The sequence below is a fragment of the Nipponia nippon genome, unplaced genomic scaffold (genome assembly GCF_047370975.1).
Source record: "Nipponia nippon isolate SJK-2023a ecotype South Korea unplaced genomic scaffold, ASM4737097v1 scaffold_6, whole genome shotgun sequence".
Classification (NCBI taxonomy): Eukaryota; Metazoa; Chordata; class Aves; order Pelecaniformes; family Threskiornithidae; genus Nipponia; species Nipponia nippon.
Window position 1 is genome coordinate 63,426,695 of NW_028262380.1, and position 20,097 is coordinate 63,446,791.

The window sequence follows — 20,097 nt, forward strand, 5'->3', positions numbered from 1 at the left end:
ACAAGGCAACCTCAGCTTTGTGCCAATATGTCCCATTTCTTTGTTCAGGATGAGTAACACTTGATCACCAAAATAATTTCCTTTATAGTATTTTTGATGCTCTTGAGGTGCACACCTCTTATCCTCAGTAGAAAGGTGGGAGCTGCTCCGTAGCCCTTGAGGGCTGGATTTCTCCCCACATTGCCTTCTGTTAGGATTACAGGATGTTCTTTTCTTAGAATAGCACCAGACTACATCTTCCTGAATACAGTGCAGAGGAGAAAGTACCTTGCAGCTTTCTAACTCCCCACGGGAAGGCTGGGGGGTCATCACACTGCAAACAAGACTGCTGCTTCGGAGAACATCAGTCACTCACCCAGGAAAATATCTGCTTCTGGTGCTCAAGTACAATGCCCCCTGAGTGATGGGCAATGCACAAGCTGGAGGAACAATGACAGAGGTAGCTCTCGCTTTGTCCCCAGCGGGATGACGCGCCACAGAGGACGCAGTTCAAGATAAGGTCTGGCATGTTTCTGTTGCTCTTCTTCTCAGTCAGGGAAGCTGATCCGAAACACCTCTAATGTAAGATCTCAGCAGCCAGGCACTACAGCAGTGTAACTGTACAATATTGCTGGGTGCCCTTTTGAGTCCCATTAGGGTGGGTTTCAGCTGTCTTTTTCTGGAATGCATTTTGCTTAGCAAGACAGCATGGAAAACAATCTACCCAGGGATGGACTTTGCTTCCCTAGTAACTAGCTAGACTATTCAGCAGCCGTGCCTCCTGCTATTAGCCCCACAATTTAATTGGAATACTCATTCTGTCTTTTGCCATTGGTGGCCTGCAGCTCGGTATGGGTAATGGCTTTTGGTTCTGCAAGCACATCAGATGAGCTTTAAAATTACATTTGGCATTTCTCAGCTGCCACACATTGATGAAATGCTGGCTAGTGGAGGTCAGACACAGTATAACCTTGACTTCTGTGGATCAGTTCACCTTATTCAGTAGCTTTGTCCCAACTCCCACCAACCAGCGATGAGCTGGATTTGCGAGAAAATGATTGCCCACCTTTTCTGTGGCTGCTGTGCAAGCCAATTTGCTTTAAACCTGTAACTCCCTGTCTAGCATCATCTTGCACACAATGTACAGAAGAACCAGGCCCTCATCTCTTGCCTCTGATTACAAGAGGGTGACAAGAGCAGAGACTCTGACTCCTGAGGGAAAAGATGCTTCTGACTGCTCGATCGTTCCCTGCTGGCCCAACCTACCGAGTATATCTGTGCTGGGTTTCAGAGTAACACCCCGCCCTCTCTCACCTGGAGGTGACCCAGGTTCCCAAGCCACAGGGACATAAAGGTTCGAGGAAGACAGGTCATGGCTGTGCACAATTATGGATGCAATTAATTTCACATCTTCACGCCTCCTCTCCGCACAACATCCTCCTTGCTTTCCACCTTTGGGAGGAATTATCTGGTTTTACTGATGCTGCATTCTACCTCTTTAGCACTGCCTCCCCTCTCTCCCTAAAACTGCACCATACACACAATACGTTAATCATAATGTGGTGCAAATCCATTTTCCTTGGCCTTTCACCTCAACAGATCTTACACACTTGAAGAGCACCACATCCATAGGAACCATTTATCTGAGTGTGGACCTGCAGCCACTTCAGTGGTGAGAAATGAAAGTGGGAAACAACGTTCTCTAACAGGCATATTCAGGTGTGCGCGCCTGTCTGTATGTCTTGATACAGACTTGTTCAGCTCTAGATCAAGAAGTAACGAAGTCAATCAGAAATGCTCAAACCAATGCCTGGAAGAAAAATAACTGCTACAACGTTCAAGCACAAGGAACTCAAAGAGATACAGAGCACCAGTCTTGTGCTGCCTTGCAAAAAATGGGAAGGGAGGATGAATTTAGGGCAGTGTGCTATGCTACAGTTGAGAAGGCTGGCTTTAATTGTCTCTTCTTTCCCACACTTTCTGAATAATCTTGAGGAATTCAAATTGTCAAACTGTCAAAGGTGTCTACACCAAAAGCTACACACAACTGTCTAGAAGGACTTCAGAAATCACCAAAGGGTTTAAATCTCTCGGGACTTCAGCTCCCGCTTCGTCAAATAAAGATAAAAACTGTTCTCACTGCTACACCGCAAGGTCCTTGGGGGACACAGCAGGGGAAAGCTGGGTCTGTTCAGAGACAGCTTGTTGAGTAGTGGGAGGAGAAAGGGATCTCAGATGCTCTTCATTGCAAGTGAGACCTGTTAAATCCTGCCTGAAATCACAGAGATTCTCTAAATGTCAGGACAGCTGTTTCCTCTTATTCAGTGCAAAAATCTTACAGGCTTACACTCTCTAACATCCACCCCACACCTTTTTATGTATGAATTCAAACATTTGGGGCACTGAGGTTACTTCTTCCCCTTTCTATTAACAGATGATGCATTCAGACATTGAGGTGGCCAACCTCATCCTTCTCAAAGCCTTAAAGGGCAGCTGTGAGGACATGGTGAAAAATTCATCACTTGCACTAAAAACTGGATGGAATTATCATACGTCTGGGAATTTTGTCTTTCCCTCTGCTGCTGCTCCTGCCTACATGTCTTTCGCAAGTGCTCACCTGCATCTACGGTCTGATGTGGTAGCTGGAGAAAGGCACTTCCATCTACCCAGCCCAGGCTAACCGCTCATCTCTGTCCTCTGTCAGGAAGAATCGTCATCCCTCCTGCCTCCTGAGGCATGTTCTCTTGTGGCAGAAGTTCAGGAAAAAAAGCATAGCTATAGCTGGGTTTCTCAGGGACCCACACAATAAAAGCAAAGCTGACAAGACAGAAAGGCAAAACACGGATAAGAACACCAAGGACAGAACTCAGACAATTACTAACATATCCACAGCATGCCCAAAACCCGAATGTCAAAATCTGTTTTTCACTGACCTGAAATTAGAAAATGCAACTATAAGCATAATCTGATCATCATCATAACTGTCCATGCAATTCTCCCATGATCTCCTGCACTGTGAAACTATTTGAGCCTCAATCACTTATTTATCCTCTTGTTTTACAACAGCATAACTCTGCTGGTGCTGAGTTGAAGTCTGAAGTGTATCTGTCTGTTAAAGACAGTTTAGCTTAGTTCAAGTAATGTTTAGCCTGTACCATATCAGCTTCTGCTTCTGTTTCTGGAAAACTTCAGCTCAGTCAACTGCATACATGCCAGAAATGAATCAAATGTACATGGGAACTCTACATAAATACAAAATGATCTGTGACCTCATTTATTGCAGCTTATTATGCATTCATTTTCTCAACATCCACTAGGGAAAACATAGTCTGAGTGGGAGACATGCTGCAAGAAATTACATCAGTGACTCTCTCTCTCTCCAGGGTAGTCTTTTCTGCCTCAGTTTCTTCTGAAACACGTGGACAACAAATATAATTCAGGGCTAAGAATCTGGACTCCTGTATGGAATGTGATTGTAAAAAAATGAACGTCTTGCTCATTGCACAGTAAACTTACTTTATTTGCACACACTGCAAGTTAAATAAGCTTTATAAAGAAAACATATCCTGCAGCTGCACAGACTTAATGCTAACAGCACTAAATTTATCATACGGCTATTTCTTCACTTAAAAAACATGTATGTATATATATATTTATATATCTATATATAAGAAAACCACCTATAAATACAATGGAAAAATACATTCAAAAGATTTTTATAAAACTTGGTGCAGTATTAGTTTGACTGTGATAAAAATATTTATAAGAGGAGAACAGACACACAGAGAAACACACATACCTAATGTATAGTGCTTGTCTAAATCCTGAAAAGAAAATCTGGTCTTTGGTATTGCTAAACAGAGTTAGCTGCAAGTGTCTAAAGCATCTACAGTCCCAGCTTACAGTCTTTCTGACTGTGTATGCTTACCACTGTTTTGCACAGGCTTTGCTGGCTGTAAGTTTCCACAATAGTCTATAACCAGGCAGGGAAACAAAACTAGCTAAACATGTAGTGACTTCCTCCAAGGGCTCAATCCAACCTTCATTAAATTCAATGGAAAATATTCTATTGCCTTTATCTGGACTCAATGTTATACAAAATATTTAAATTGATTTGCTGTCAAAGCGATGGCCACTCAGCAGTAAAAAATAATTGTAACCCTGGAGCAAACCATGGCAGTCCCTCCCTCACCCAGTTGGGATAAGTCATGACCAGCAGCTAGGAAGTCTAGCCAGCAGTCATGGGTAACTAAACCCTGCGCACACATTAGAAGTTGCCTGCGAGGTTTTCCATCCAACATGTGAAATGCAGTATGCTGTGGCAGCTTCAATATCAAAATTTAGATTAGACTTTGTCTCAGTGGAAGCTGAAACAAATCCTAGCAGGAGTTGCAGATGCATCAATCCCATAAGCCCAGCATGACACCCAGGAACATCCCTGTTTCTACAGCAGAAGAGAGCAACAGAATTTTTCTGTATAAACCATGAATGCACAACATCCGACTGCATTTATTATCCCATCAACATTTCAAAATAATTCCCCTGTTCTAACAATTTAAAGGTTAAATGGCAAAGCCTAGGCATATATAAACTCATACGGGAACATGCATTGTACTGTATTCTGACTATACAAATGGCTGACAGATAAAACTAATTCCTAGAGTCACAGAATCACTCAGGCTGGAGGGGACCTCGGGAGGTCTCTAGTCCAACATCCTGCTCAAAGCAGTGTCAACAGTGAATTCAGATTTTGTTGCTCCAGGCTTTGTCTGGTCCTGTCTTGAAACCTGCAAGTAGATTGCAGAACCTGTCTGGGATCCTGCTTCACTGGGTAAACACTTTTTTCCTTTGGAACAGGAGAGGTGCCGACCTGACAAATTTATGACCCCTCTTTCCTGCGCAGCTCCATAAAGGGCCTGTCTCTGTCTTCTCAATAACCTCCCTACAGGCACTGGCAGGCTGCTGTAAGGTCCTCGCAAAGCCTTCCCTCCTCCAGGCTGAACAAACCCAGGTCCCTCAGCCTTTCCTCACAGGGCACGTGCTCCAGCCTCCTGACTATCTATCTCAGCTGTTTGCTGGACTCCCTCGCTCAGGTTGTCTGACAGTTCTGGTTAGCAATTTGTTTACTTGTACCAAAGTAGGTGAGGACAGAGCCTGAAAAATTATACAGATCACCATTATATTTTTGTATTGGTTTTGAGAGAGGCTTTGAATTTCTTGCCTTTCTAAAACCTCATTAGTAGCCATTAGAGAAAAGGGAAGGCAGTCAAAAGAAAACAATATTTAAACTGATTTATGAATAGAATTCCTTACAAGAGAAAAAAAATCAAGTTTTTGCTCTCTTATTCTCCCCTCCTATATGAGTACAACTCAGACTAATTATGTTAATAAGATGTCTGATGATATATGATTTCCATGTTCCACATTGAAATGGGTGGGAGTTTTAGCACTGATGTGAACAGATGTAGCATTTCAGCAAAGTATCAAAGAAAACAATCTGAAAATATATTTGAAGGGAAAAATATGATTCTATACTTATATTTTTTTTTCCTGCAAGGTAAATGCTTTTTTATCCATCTATTTTATCTTCACACTACATAAAAGCAAAACATTTTAAGAAATGGAGATAGCTCTGAAGCAGTAGGGGAAATACATACCACAGTCTGCTCCTCCAGGCAACTTCTATTACGTATATACCTTGTTTCCTACTGGGTTTTCATTTGACCGGCTATACCCTGTCTCACATATTCAACCTAGTGCAAAGCTAGACTGACAGAGAGGCAGCTTCCACAGTGATACCCTTTTAGCTGCAGCAACAGATCAAATCAACCTTTCAGTAAAAGTCTCTTTTCTACACGCTTCTGGATCAATGCAATACTGGCCATTATAGGAAAAAGGGGAAACACACAGCAGACTTAAGATAAAATGAAAAATAAATGCCTATAGTGTCAGCTGTTGACAAATGCCACAGAGTTATTGGCTTCCAATACTCATCCAAAATCATTCAAAATAAAGACATACAGTAACCTTGTTAATATCAAAATATTAGCTAGCAATATTTCCAATAGCAAAACCATACATCCAGTCCATAGTGTCTGAAAATGTTCATAGAGACATTGTGTATCAAAAAACCTTCAGGTTACATCTGCTGACTGAATGTATGCCCTTGTTATAAAGAGACGCACGCAGATTTTGGTGCATTAGCCAAACAAGTTCTGGTTGCTGTACTGTCTTCGATCCTTCAAAGAACATTGTGTTTGTCACAAACCTTGTGTAATTTGATTTTAAGCAAGAAACAAGAGAGCAGGTTCAGAACTGATGCCTATGAGTTTCTATAAATGTCCTGGAAGAACAAAATATCAGAAGTCCTTGTCCCAGCCTGAAAGTTCATCTGGAGGCGTTCCCTCTTCAGGTGGATAGCTGTCAAAGTAGCTGTAATCAGTCGGTCCAGACAACTAGGACATTAAGAACACAAACAAACGGTTGTATCAGAAGGTAACTTTTGAAAATACTCTCCATTGATTATGCACCATTTTTATTGCTACCAGTAGAGGAATGAAAGGCTATCATGATATGGATGACTTTCAATGGATGCAATTCCTCATTCTTTAAAAGATAAACCTGCAGTAATTAAATTGTACAGCAGAACAATGGCATTAGCCTCCTTACACAAAAACACTCCCCAAATACTATCAAATCCTAGATTTCACCCAAAGCCCTATAAAGTCAGTAAGAAAACAGCCACACTGCATACAATTTTGATTCAAATTTGTTTAAGACCAAATCTACACTCATGGGGTAGCTACTCAAAGCAGATCTCAGAATTATTTTTTATTTCAAAGTGAGTTTCAAATTGTTCACCCTCAATCTTTTTTCATTTTAGGGCAAAGAGGGCCCTAAATGGGCCATTTAAAAGAGGAAGCTTATTCAAGGATGTGCTCTAACTCAATAGTAAGAGAATACAGGAATAGTAAGAGAATACTCCCACTGTATGTGCCCATTACCAAGGAAAATATGTTTTTTCAGTATTTGTTTCTGACCAAACACCATTTATTCTAGCAATGGTGAAAATCTAATGCAAAGTCCACAGGCAGAATAATATTTCCATTATTTAACTGAAAAGTTACATATCGTTTTCTGTCTCTCTTTCATCCGATTTTCACTAAAAATGGCAAGCCATAATAATTCAAATGCATTTTTGGGAAATTTTGCTCTCGCCATCTTTGTAGCCAAGCACCTTTATATTAGTAAAGCATTATGATATTGAAAGCCAAAGCTGATACCTCTCTTTTTAAAGGCGATGTTAATTTCCTCACTTTCAGACCATCCCAGTTAAAACCACTCAACCACCTGATTAAAAAGAAATGAGAGACAGACAGGGAGAGACCAAGAGAGAAAGACAGATTGTTTTCTGTCATTATACTACTAACAGCTGAAAAACATGTGAACAAGGGCTATAAAACATTTTTTCATGACAACTTCTGTCCATGTGACAACACAGTTGTTAGGAGGAGGAAACTCAAGCACTGTCATTGCCATACAAGGGAGTGGTAGCAGAAGGAGCTTCAGGACCACCACATTGCATCTCCTCTGTACAGAAGTGACAGACAGTTTAATATATGCATAAGCACAGCCATGCAAAGACATATGCATTCCCTTGGAATTCCACCCTCTTTTAACAGCATGAGAAGAGGAACACAAGCAGAAAAGTCAAAGCACTTCTTTTCCCAAGCACAAACTGCAGGGCTTAGAAACAACTCAGATAAAAAGAAAAAGCAGGGAATGTTTAATTCACAGAGGACTTTCTTCATTAGAAGAAAGAGGACAAAAACCTAATATTGCTCCAGAGCTTTTAACTACCATTCTTACAAAGCAACTGTTTAAGGGTTGGGACGTCTGAAAGGCAGATGCTGAACTGGCATCAATTTCTCTGAGAACTGAATTAAACTCCTACATCAGCAACCTGCGACAAAACCAGTAAACAACAAAATGTTCTAGATAATCATGCTGAGGATTTATGTTTATATGGTTGCTTGCTGTAGTTGCACAGATACTCAATAGCAACAGAGACCTCTCTTACACAATCTGCCTGGAAGTGCCTGGATGGATTTACCAGACTGGGTTCTAAAATATTAAAAATAGTTTCAAATTAAAAACCAAATTTTCTTCTTGGCAGTCTCTTTCATTTACCTGTGCTTCTTGATGTCATTAATTCCATTCCTCAGATTGCCTAATCTTTCTGTAGGGTTTTGCCTTAAAAAAAGAGAAAAAGAATTTTAAAAATATTCTTCTTTTTTTAAAAGAGCATTTGTAGGTCCTAACTGATTGCATTTAACAGTTACACAAGGATGGAGGTTGCATACAACATGTTATCTCATAAGGAGACATAATGAGGTGTTGCTCACTGCTCCTTTCTTTTGAGGATGGAGACACTTTCCAGGAAGCCAAAACAGTGTCACTCTGCTGTGAGAAGAAGCAGAGGGAAAACAACTGGTTGAATTCTAGTTGCACAACTTTTTTTTCTTGGCCAGCAGGTCTGGTCATGAGTTACAAAAGGAGGCAGACCAAAATTTGCAGCTACAAAGATCCTTTCAATCCTGCTACACAAACACACTGTATACTGTTCCTAGTGCCATGAATGAAATCCCACTGGAGCTAGGAGTTCAAAGTCAGCAGTGTTCCCAGCCACAGGTTGTGCATGCCACTATGCACTAACGCTTCTGGGTTACGCTGGCCCTTTTGAAATACCGCCTTTCTGCACATTTTCAAGTGGGCTTAAGTCAGTCTTTAAGTGCCCTATGCTTTCTGTAGAAGCTATACACCTAAGTAATTTTGGAAGCACTTTTTTAAAACACTGAGCTTGATAATAAAATTAAATTCTTTAGCTCTTTCCTTAGCCTACACTAAATAAGTTTTCCCTAAGACGTATTTTAGAAAAAAAATCACAGCTACGGAGAAAGCCTAGAGCCTGCATTTCTACATGACACCTCTGCAGACTAAGAGGTGTGACATACACTCACGAGGCATGCATGTGTACTGAATATAATCAGAATAGACCATGCTGGGCATAACAATTTTAAATGAAGTCGCCAGGAATTCAACATTTCAGTCTGGATCTTAAATAGCTCAATCCATCTACACCCAAGCTCTGCCACAAAGTGCCCCTCCTACCTGCAGAGTCTGCGGATTAAATCCTCAGGCCGCCTTGTTATTATTTTAGGAAAATCCAGCTTTTCAATGCCTTTGAGAATCAAATTATATGTCATCATTTGATCAGCCCCAGAGAATGGTGGACTAGAAAAAGAAAGCAACACTGATAAATGGAATGGCTGGCAAGAGCAGATGTGGCCATTTCTCATCAAAGCAAATATTTGAGAATATGGAAAAAACCCCACCTTCCTAGTTTTACAACCTTCAGCCTTTCAGTCTGTTTAAGATATTAGAAAGGTTTGAAGCTGAGAAGCTGCCTGTAGGTACCAGGAAAAATGCATGATCATACATGTCCGTCTAAGCTAGCTGTGCCTCCAACCTAACTCAGAGAAGCTTCCATGTTGTACTACCATTGAGCACTCACAAAGAGTTGCCATGGAAGTGTGCATGGAGGCAAAGAACGAGCCCTGCTTACAGTTCACCCACTCCACTATACCCTGTCACCCACCAAAGGGGAAAAGAACAGTCTGTTGTCAGCTGTTCCTCGCAGGAAACATCATCATCAGTTAAAGGACCTCTACACCTGCCACTTATAGCCAGTGTCTGGCCCTTTCCTTGAGCAGATAAACCAGAATTGAGAATATGTCCCACACTTTGTCTGTGGCATTTCTGAAATGATGGAAGATAAAGACATGCATAAGAGGCAAAAAGAAGTATCATTTTGCAAGTCATTCCTGTTTACTGATGGGAAAAAACCAAACCCTTTTTTTTAAAAATAACCTTGAAAATGTTTCTAAAAACAAACAAGGTAAGAACTTGGAGTAGGAGCCACTTACCTGCCAGTAAGGAGTTCATACACAAGAATCCCAAGGGACCAAAAATCCACACTGAAGTCATGGCCTTTACTCAGAATGACTTCAGGGGCAACATACTCAGGGGTTCCACAAAACGTCCAGGTTTTCTGCCCTGATCCAATCTTCTTTGCAAATCCAAAATCAACCTGATCAAAATCAAGATATGCTGCACAATGAAGAGGTGTTTTTCACTTGGAAGCCTTAAGGTCTTAATTGCTTCCTCACTTCCTGCAAAGACCTGAGAGTTGCCAGTTTACAGCTAAAACAATTACACAGTGTTGTTGTGAAGGAGAAAGAAGTAATTCCACTGGATTACCAAATGTTACAGAACAGATCTATTTATTTTCATGAGTGATTTCCTGAATTATTTTCCTTTTAGATAGAACAACCCATGCTTTCCTTGAGGACATGAGATTTACAGCCCATGGAAAATGGTGGGTTGCTCATCGTCCTCAGAGTGGATATTTCAAGCTCTTTGAAGGGTATCCTCTGCACTTTTCACTGTCACAGTCAAGTATGGCTGGAGCTCTTTACTGTATTCCCTTTCTAGAGAGATAATATAGAACCAGCTTGAGGCTGGACAGGGAGGTAATTCTGCACCTGGGAAATGTGGTTCCTGCTTTTACATTAAGATTGGCTGCTAGGAGAAATTATTTTTGCTGTTTATGCTGTGGCAAGAGCTCTCAGAGGCTGCAAATCCCCAGTTTGTCTGTGGCTTGCAATGGCTTTGTTTCTCACTGTGCAATGAGCAGCCTGTCCTCTTTTCTACTGAAGCATAAGGGTTATTAAATGCTGGGATCCTGGTACTATAATTACATGCCGTCTATTTATATCTCCCCTGCAAGGAAACAGGATACAGGCACAAAAGCATAACATTACAAAAGGATTACATCTTACCAGTTTTATATATCCTTCAGCATCCAAAATTAAATTTTCTGGCTTCAGGTCTCTGTAGATAATTCCTATGTGATGTAGATAGTCAAAAGCCTCTGTCACACACCCAACACAGAATTTGGTAGTGGCTTCATCAAAGCTGCCTCTGGAACAAAAATAATCACTATCCTTGCAGACAATTAACTTCTGAAAATGCCTCGCTCATTAACCAGATAACATATAACACTCAGAATATTAACAGCTTTTTTGCACTGACATTAAGTACATCACTCGTGGTTGAAAACTGAACCAAACGTCTTTTTATCGGATAGCCCTTGAATAGAGAACCTACTCAGCAGACACATGGAGCTGACTGGTGATTTTAAAGGACAAGGTTCCACTTTGTTTGCTGTTACCTGTCTCTCAGCAAGCTCCACAATTCCCCTCCAAGGCAAGCCTCCAGTAGCATGTATACATACTTACTATCTTTGAATGTGCGATATAGTCTGTGGAGACAAACAGCAGCAATTTAGGAAAAGCAAAATAAAATGCGAGACTTGCAATGGCTTTTCTCCAGAACTCATATATGCCAAACCTCATTCTTAATAATGCTGTCCAGTGGGTCAACTGGGGGTCAACTTACTTCACAATGAATGGAGAACATATCTGCTCGAGGATTTTCTTCTCAGAATAGATATGCTCTTGTTGTTTGGTGTCCACTATGTGTTTCTTCTTTATACACTTCATAGCAAAAGTCATGTTCTCATTTTTCACTTTAACCTACGAATAAAAATTATGAGTACACATGAGGCAAAGAAAGGATGTTTTACCTATCCGTTCTCAATACGTACACTGATATCCATCTTTCTGAACACAGCACAGGACTGAAATTGATGACTGTAACAAGGGACAAAATTCCAGATTTTCTGCAGATTTTCTGTATGATTTTAAGGAAAGCATCATATCTTTTTAGTGTCCCAGTCCCCACTTGTAAAATGAAAAGAAATGTTCCCTGTGTTCATTTTATGTATACAAAATAGCAGCATAGTTTGGATAGGTATTGTATTTTAGAATGAGTTTATACCACAATGGGTCCTAAATTCAATTTAACATTTCTAAACACTAGCATAATACAAAAGAACAAAAAGCAGAGGCAGTTTATGAAAAATGTTTACAAATGATTTTGCATTACACTGAAATATTATCCAATACGCAATGAAGAGATGGAAGTTAAAACAAGGCTTCCAGGAAACCAAGGAAGTGTTCTACAGCTGGCTGAGAATTCAATTTTTGGCTTATTATTCAGGTGATGCTGTAGAATTTCCAAGCTGGCAGTCAGCCAGCGCGGAAATTTGTTTTGTGAAGCATGAATCGGAATGAAACAATTGATGGTCTAACTACTGTAAAGGATTATTGACTTCACTAAAATCACAGTCTCCTTTAATTTACCATTACCTTCAGCAGCCTGCACAAGAAGTGTTCACATTTTTTCAGATGTTTGTTTGCTACTCAGCCAGAGGAGAGTGGAATTTAAGACTTTAGTCTAATGAGGCTCTTCACATCCCAGAAGCACAGCTGTTCATGCTACTAAATATGACTCAAAAGAGCCATTACAAATGGTTGGAAATTTCAGAGTGAACACAGCTCAGAGCTAGATCACACTGGTTATAGTTGCTGTGGGGGCATACCAAAGCAATTCTAACAACACAGACTATGTGATGCTAGAGATTACTTCAGGTCCAGGCAGAATCTTGGGAAAAGGCCCGCAATTCAGGGAACACAACGCAGACAGGCACATCTGTGAACTCCACGTGTATAAACTGATGAATATATGTCTAGTGACCAGGAAGATACTTTTAACAGCAGGAGATGAAGGCACACAAGAATGGATTTGTTTCTTTGAATATCAAAGTCCTGAAAATATTTTTTAACTATGCATTGCTTTATATAGAATTGCCTCTGCCTGAGAGGCACAAGCATGCAGAATATTACAGTCCTTCACCTTTTACAGCCGTTAAATCAATCATCTAAGACAGAGAACTACTTGAATATGTTTAAAACAAACCCTTACAAGCTCAACCCTTCCGAACCCACCAACACCCAGAGTTGTGACAACTTCTAAATTCTGGAATGGGGAAGGAGGGAACTGGGCTACTTTCTCTTTCAGCTCTATCATCTCCAAAGACACCTCTTTGGTCAACTGTCCACAGAAGGATCTTCCTCTGCATTAAGAAAATTAACATAAGTTAGTGTTTTCCTTGCCAGCAACCACTACTCTAATATTAATTAAAAAAATAAAATAAAAGCTTTCTTATTTCCTAACAGAATCTTAATTTCATTTTATGCAGAAGCACTTGCTTTCTGGACATCCTACAGAAGTAAATTAGAAGCGAAATGCTACTGAAGTTCACTGAGTACAATCAACAGTATTTTTGTCAAAAGCTGACCCATGATGAGGTTCCTAATTATGCAGTCAGCTGCAAAACTTTGGGCACTCCAAGTTGGAGACCCAATTTCTGAAGGATTGTGTACCAGTTCCAGTAGAATGATCAGAAATAAAAATGCAGGTATATTTCTAAACAGAAGAAAAACATTGCTAATCTTCCAATAGTGCTCAGGTTGAAATCAGAGGCAGATACACTAAAAGTGTGGTCCATAGCTAAAAGTAAACTCTTCAATAGCACTAGTGCTACACTGAAACATTAAAAATTAACTGTTTCTTTTATGTCTGCTTATTTCTATTTGAAATGGCAATTAGTCTTTTGTACAGTAATACAGTTTCATTAACTCAATCGGGAGTTAAAGTTGACCTTTAGGGGTTTTACCAGTCAAAGAACCTACCATCAGAACGCAAAAAAATATTTGAGCACACTTTCACTTCTTTTCCATGCTCAGTTTTCTCGCGATAGAGTGAATTCTTGGTTGGAAGTCAATATACTGAGATTCTATGTAATTTTTGTTTCAGAAAAGTTCTTGGACTCCATAGGCATATCCAGACAGTTTTTTTTATAGTGATTGCTGTCATTCCTAGGGGCCCATCTCCATCAACTACCATCCATGATTTTAATTACATATCTATCACTCTTTTTTATGATTACCTACTAAAGATGTGCCTAACAAATGATCTGACTTACTTCGCATGTCGCTTTTCATCAGCCCAGGCCAGATTAGCCACATAACCTTCAAGGTAAGTTTGGAGCTCCTCATAAGTTCCAACAGTTTGATTAAATGTCCTAAAAACATGAACGAAACAGTATAAACTACTGAACATACAGTGGAAAGAGAAAGAAACCAGTATCTGTGCTGCTGCACCAAAGCTTTACATTGCCTCTTAAGTCATGACCCACACTGAGCTTTACACTATCACTTTGACAGTACAAGTTTTAAGAGCTTTGAAGAGGCGGTAATCAGCTGAAGTACCAAACTTGGTATGCCAGAGGGTAGAGGGACAGAGTTATTCATGTTATTCGTTATGTTTAAATAATTCGAAGCAGGCTAGGTATACTTTGCCTCCCACAAGCACTACAGTTATTAAGCGTGGTTCCACCATCCCTATCACAGGAACCAGCTTGGCTTGAGTCCAGGCTATCAGTCCTTCCATCTCAACGGATAGAGCCCTTGGTATGCAGTGCCAAAGTGATTGAGATTACCTCTCCTGCTTCACAGATGAGTAACAGCACTGTGGGAAGAACAGACTTAGAACAGACTATTTCAGTTGGAAGGGACCTACAACAATCATCCAGTCCAACTGCCTGACCAATTCAGGGCTGACCAAGTTGAAGTATGTTTGTTGCCCTCCTCTGGACACATTCAAGGACCCTAACATCCTTCTTAAATTGTGGAGCCCGGAACTGCACACAGTGTTCAAGGTGACACTGCACCAACACTGAATACAGCGGGATAATCACCTCTTTTGACTGACTGGTTGAACTGTGTTTGATGTACTCCAGGATCCGGTTTGCCCTCTTGGCTGCCAGGGCACACTGCTGACTCATACTGAGCCTGCTGCCAACCAGCACCCCCAGATCCCTTTCTGCAGGGCTGCTCTCCAGCCACTCCTCTCCCAATTTATATTTGTGCCCAGCATTACTCCGTCCTAGGTGCAGAATGCGATATTTTGACTTGTGAAATTTCATCCCATTAATCGTTGCCCAATGCTCCAGTATATCTAGATCCCTCTGCAAGGCATCTTGTCCCTCAAGAGAGTCAACAGCACCTCCCAGTTTGGTATCATGAGCAAACTTACTAATGGCGCATTCAACTCCTGCATCCAGATCGTTGATAAATGTATTGAACAGAACTGGCCCTAGAATTGAACCCTGAGGAACAGTGCTGGTAACTGGCCGCCAGCCAGATGTAGCCCCATTCGCTACAACCCTTCAGCCAGTTCTTCACCCAGTGCACCGTGAACCCACTCATCCCACAGTTGGACAACTTGTCCAGAAGGATGCTATAAGATCAAAAACTCTCATTAAAATCCAGAAAAACCACATCCACCGCCTTCCCTTCATCCACTAGGTGACTGACCTTATCATAGAAGGATATCAAATTAGTTAAACAGGACTTTCGCTTTGTGAACCCATGTTGACTGTGCCTGACGATTGCATTATTCTTTAAATGCCTTTCAGTAGTACCTAGTATAATCTTCTCCATAATTTTGCCAGGAACTGAGGTTAGACTAACAGGTCTGTAGTTCCGTGGGTCTTCCCTTACGTCCTTTTTGTAAATTGGAATAACACTGGCTAGCTTCCAGTCAGCAGGAACCTCCCCAGATTCCCAAGACCTTTGGTAGATGACTGAGAAGGGTCCTGCCGTAACATCCGCTGGCTCCTTCACTACTCTGGGATGAATCCCATCAGGCCCCATGGACTTGTGAACATTCAGGTGATACAGCTGGTTCCTTACAATTTCAGTGTCCACAAATGGAAAGTCACTGTTGCCACACTTGTGGTCCTCTGACTCAGGGGACTGGGTAGCCCAAGGTCTACAAGTATTATTAAAGACTGAGGCAAAAAAAGCATTGAATGCCTCCGCTTCTTCTTCATCCCTATTAGTCAGATGACCACCTTCAACAAGTATCAGTCCAATGTTTTCTTTAGACCTTTTGCTATTGACATACTTATAAAAGCCTTTCCTGTTATCTGAAACAACACTGGCCAGTTTCAACTCCAATTGAGCTTTGGCCTTTCATGTCTTCTCCCTGCATATACGAACCACAGCGCTGTAATCTTCCTGTGAAGCCTGACCTCGCTTCCAGAGATCATAATACAATTTCTTTTTCTTCTTGAGCTCCACAAGGAGTTCCCTCTTCCGCTAAGCTGGTCTTCTGCCTGGCTTGCTTGACTTACGACACAGTGGGACTGGCTGTTCCTGTGTTTCTAAAAGGTGGTTCTTAAAGACTGACCAGCAATCATGGACTCCTAAGCCCTCAAAAGCAGATTCCCAGGGTACCCTGCCAAATAGCTCCCTGAATAGCTTAAAGTGTGCTTTTTTGAAATCCAGGGTAGCAACTCTGCTGTCCTTTCTTCTCATTACACAAAAAAATTTTAAACTCAACCGTTCCATGATCACTGTGGTCAAGACAGCCACCTACCATCACACCTCCCATGAGTCCTTCTCTATTTGCAAATAGCAAGTCTAGGAGGTCATCTTTCCTAGTTGGCTCACTGAGTACCTGTGACAAGAAGTTATCTCCTACAAACTTCAAGAATTTCCAAGACCTGCATCACAGTAGTATGATATTCCCAGTTATGGCTAGGAAGTTGAAATCTCCATAAGGACAAGGGCTACCGATCCAGAAGTTTGTCCTAATTGCCTACAGAATAACTCATCAGTGCTTACATCCAGGCTGGGTGATTGGTAGTAGACACCCACTACAACATCTCCTTTGTTTTCCATCCCCCTAATCCTCACCCAGAGGTTCTCAACCACATCATCACTAACTGTAAGGGCTGTATAATCAAACCTCTCCCTTACATATAGTGCGACACCTCCACCTTGCCTGCCCTGCCTCTCTCCTGAACAGCCTGTCCTCCACCTCAGCACTCTAACTGTAGGACTCATTCCACCAAGTCTCACTAATACCAATATCGTAGCTCTGAGAGCTGTCCAGTGCTTCCAGTTCATCTTGTTTGTTTCTCATACTGTGTGCATTGGGGTACAAGCATTTCAGATACACTCCTGAGCCCTCTGTGCTCCCAGGAGCAGTGTAAATGTTCCCAGTAGTATTGCCATGCTCTGGTGATGTCATGCCAACCCTTGGTTTACCTACTGCAGTCCTGTTGGTATCCCCTTTCCCTAGAACACACCAGCTTTGGCATGCTTCTCTGCAACCTATTTGAACAAGCTAAAGAAGAGAAGACGAAACTGCATTCACAGCTCAAGATGCCATTTCCTGGGTTGAGGTAGAATATTAGCCCTCAGAAGGAGCCCTTTTGGGGATTCAGCAAGGAAAAGGATGGTGGGTGTCCATATTCCAAGTAAGCATCCTTACAGCTAGCCCTGAGAATTGTGGGTTTGCTGTTTCACTTTCCACTGGGAGCTTCTTTTTTATATCTTCCATCTGTTACATTCTTTTCCACTTTAGAAAGTGTAAAATTGGCCTCTACCTGACAAAACCAGGAATGTGGCTGCATGTCCCCCTCGACAAAAGGACATCCCTAAACCAGGGACACACAGGGGCTTTTTTTATTTCCTGAGCCAATGAATAGCACTTAACAAATGTGAAACATCACCACCATAAGGAGAGAAAGAAAATAATAACTCTGAACTACTCCTAAGCTTCTGTGCTCCTGCACCTTCTGTCAGTCTCCCTTCATGACGTCTTTGTCTAAAGCATAGCCACAGCTCAGTATTCCAAAAGCACAACCACTTGTTCAGTATTCACTTAAGAAAACATTGTGATTGTGCCTACAGTGAAATCACATCTTATTGTTAACGTGCTGGAAAGAGGATGCAAGTCTTTCATTAAATTGTAGCATGATACTTACTCTCTATCTATAACGAGGCACTCCACATTGTATTCATCTGCAATAACGTTTGCTGATCTGACATCATCACTAAGAATTGAAACAGATTAGAAGAATTCAGAAGCATATCAAAATCCTCAACGTACCTCATACTGTACTCACAGAGGGTCACAGCTGCTATAGGTGAAACTCCTTGAAGGCCTCTGCAGCCTGTATCTGGATTAATATTGCTGAACCAAATACACAATTATAGCATTTAACTAGTCATTATTATTGTCTAGCACAGTATTTTTTCCAGTTTCAATAAGGTTTGGATCATAGTTTCCTTTAGCAACCTTCCAAGAAATTAGCATTACATCAGGATTTACTACTCATTTCTGAAATGATCCTCAGACATTCCAGAAACCAAATGATCCCCAGTCAATCACCCACATAAATATGTGCTATATGAGCTATTTGTCTCATAGGTCATATCTTCTCTGTACTTGTCTTCTCTGTTTCTTACTATCATGGGCACTGGCACAGAAACAACAGCTCAGTCCAGTAGTGATGGAACTTATACATGCTATGAGTCATAGAGAGGCTGGCACAAGTTTTCATCACAGCTTTTACTGAAATATAAAAAATAAGCAACAATGCAGAGAAGGCCACCGTTTCACTTTTTCAGGGAAAACCAAAGGTAGATGACAGTGTATACTTTCAATTTCTCCCTGCAAAAACCAAAACATTAAAACAAACTCAGCCATAGCCTTCATCTGTTGACTTTACAATCAAAACAAAGTTTATATTCAAAACAGCCATGAGTTGTATAATCTGACACATAGTGATAGGTCAATTGAAATACTATACATTGTGAATCAGACAATATGAACTAACCTAATGAGAGCCTTTTCTCCAAAGTAATCTCCTTTATGTAGGTTTTTAATCAGCTGAGGCTGCAAGTGATCTGCAGTACTCTGGGTAACTATCACCTGGAAAGTACAGGAACAAAAATTTAGCAAGGTAAGTTTCAAAGTATTGCGCAGTTTCCCCTTCTTTTCTGTGTATTTTATAAATGTCTTAAACTCAGTAATGATGCAAAAAGAGTTACAAATATATATAATTACTCCCTCCTCTCAAAAATTAAAACCATTGAATGTTCCGTGACACCTCTCTGATTTTTGCTGAGATGGAAAAATGAATATATTAATTGTTGCCCACCCCCCCAACATTTTCTCGTTATACCTTTTAAAACAGAGCAAAATAAATAACATTTTAATGAAAAATCTGACAAATACTTCAGTTCCCACAGTCGGCAGGCATCATATGAGCTTTTTGTCTTCTCAGCTAAACAGATTGTCTCCAGAAACATTAACTAACATTACCCCTCTCATGAAACTCTGCTTCCACAGTGGCACACGTTCTGCTGATGCCCACAGCAATTAGCAAAAACCAAACCAAAGTATCTCCAGACACAGACATGTTTTGGAAACTTGAAACCCCTACTGGAAGTTTATTGATGAAAATTCTCCTGATTTGATTCTTGAGAGTCCTGTGTCAGCCTCCAGTGTAACAGCTGATGGATAAAGGCTGCTGCCTTACTCCCCTGGGACTAACAAATGAAAGGAATAGACCCTGAGTCACCTAGAAGGCCATTCTCTATTAAATCTAGGACTCCTTATTTCTTAGATATTTCATATATTGAAACATCCAGGAGAAGACATAGGATCAAATCTCATTTACAAAACATTGACTTTATGTCTCTGCTACTGTGTCAAGAGGTTTCAGGACATACTTTAATCACATTATAATTATTAGAAGAGTATAACATGGGTACATTGTGAATTAAAATTAGGCCCTGAATCTCTGAAATGCCGCTCCAGGCTTTTATCACAGTACTGTGAACTTTACAGCATCCTCAAAAACTCTCTGCACAGATTTTACTGAAGACCCCAGCCCTCAAGGTAGCTTTTGAAATACAGGTGTTTGTATATGTTACTTTATAAGTTAGGTTTTTTTATATCTTACCTTTCCTTTTGCTATTATAAAGAAGGTATTCCCTTCTTCTCCTTCACGTATAACATAATCTCCCTTGTCATAGTATTCCTGTTGCGGGGGAAGAGAAAGACAATATTGTCCAATTAGTCTCTGAAAATTCTGATTACTATGCAGAGTTCTTAATACATCTGGATGTTCACTGATGTTTAACTTCCTGTCTCCTGCATATGCGGCATCCCATAATATATATAAGCATTCCACTATATAAAGCATGGTGGCCAATCTGTAGCATATCT

General features: G+C 40.8%; 1 protein-coding gene across 4 annotated transcripts in view; it reads right to left on the bottom strand.

The window, feature by feature from the left end:
• Positions 1-3,724: 3,724 nt before the first annotated feature.
• PRKG2 (protein kinase cGMP-dependent 2) overlaps positions 3,725-20,097 on the bottom strand; it is a 40,005-nt gene continuing 23,632 nt past the window's right edge. For 2 of the 4 annotated variants that reach the window (XM_087737151.1, XM_087737150.1), the window contains exons 7-19: positions 19,832-19,909; positions 18,701-18,795; positions 17,846-17,914; positions 13,991-14,089; positions 12,928-13,078; positions 11,500-11,636; positions 11,273-11,362; positions 10,881-11,022; positions 9,966-10,129; positions 9,151-9,273; positions 8,170-8,232; positions 7,263-7,329; positions 3,725-6,434 (exon numbers count right to left, since the gene is read on the bottom strand). In XM_087737151.1, the coding sequence (XP_087593277.1) occupies positions 6,339-6,434; positions 7,263-7,329; positions 8,170-8,232; positions 9,151-9,273; positions 9,966-10,129; positions 10,881-11,022; positions 11,273-11,362; positions 11,500-11,636; positions 12,928-13,078; positions 13,991-14,089; positions 17,846-17,914; positions 18,701-18,795; positions 19,832-19,909 (1,374 nt within the window). In that variant the 3' untranslated portion in view covers positions 3,725-6,338. Of the gene's footprint in view, positions 6,435-7,262; positions 7,330-8,169; positions 8,233-9,150; positions 9,274-9,965; positions 10,130-10,880; positions 11,023-11,272; positions 11,363-11,499; positions 11,637-12,927; positions 13,079-13,990; positions 14,090-17,845; positions 17,915-18,700; positions 18,796-19,831; positions 19,910-20,097 lie in introns of those variants that run through there. The other 2 variants (XM_087737152.1, XM_087737153.1) reach the window with 2 other exon arrangements.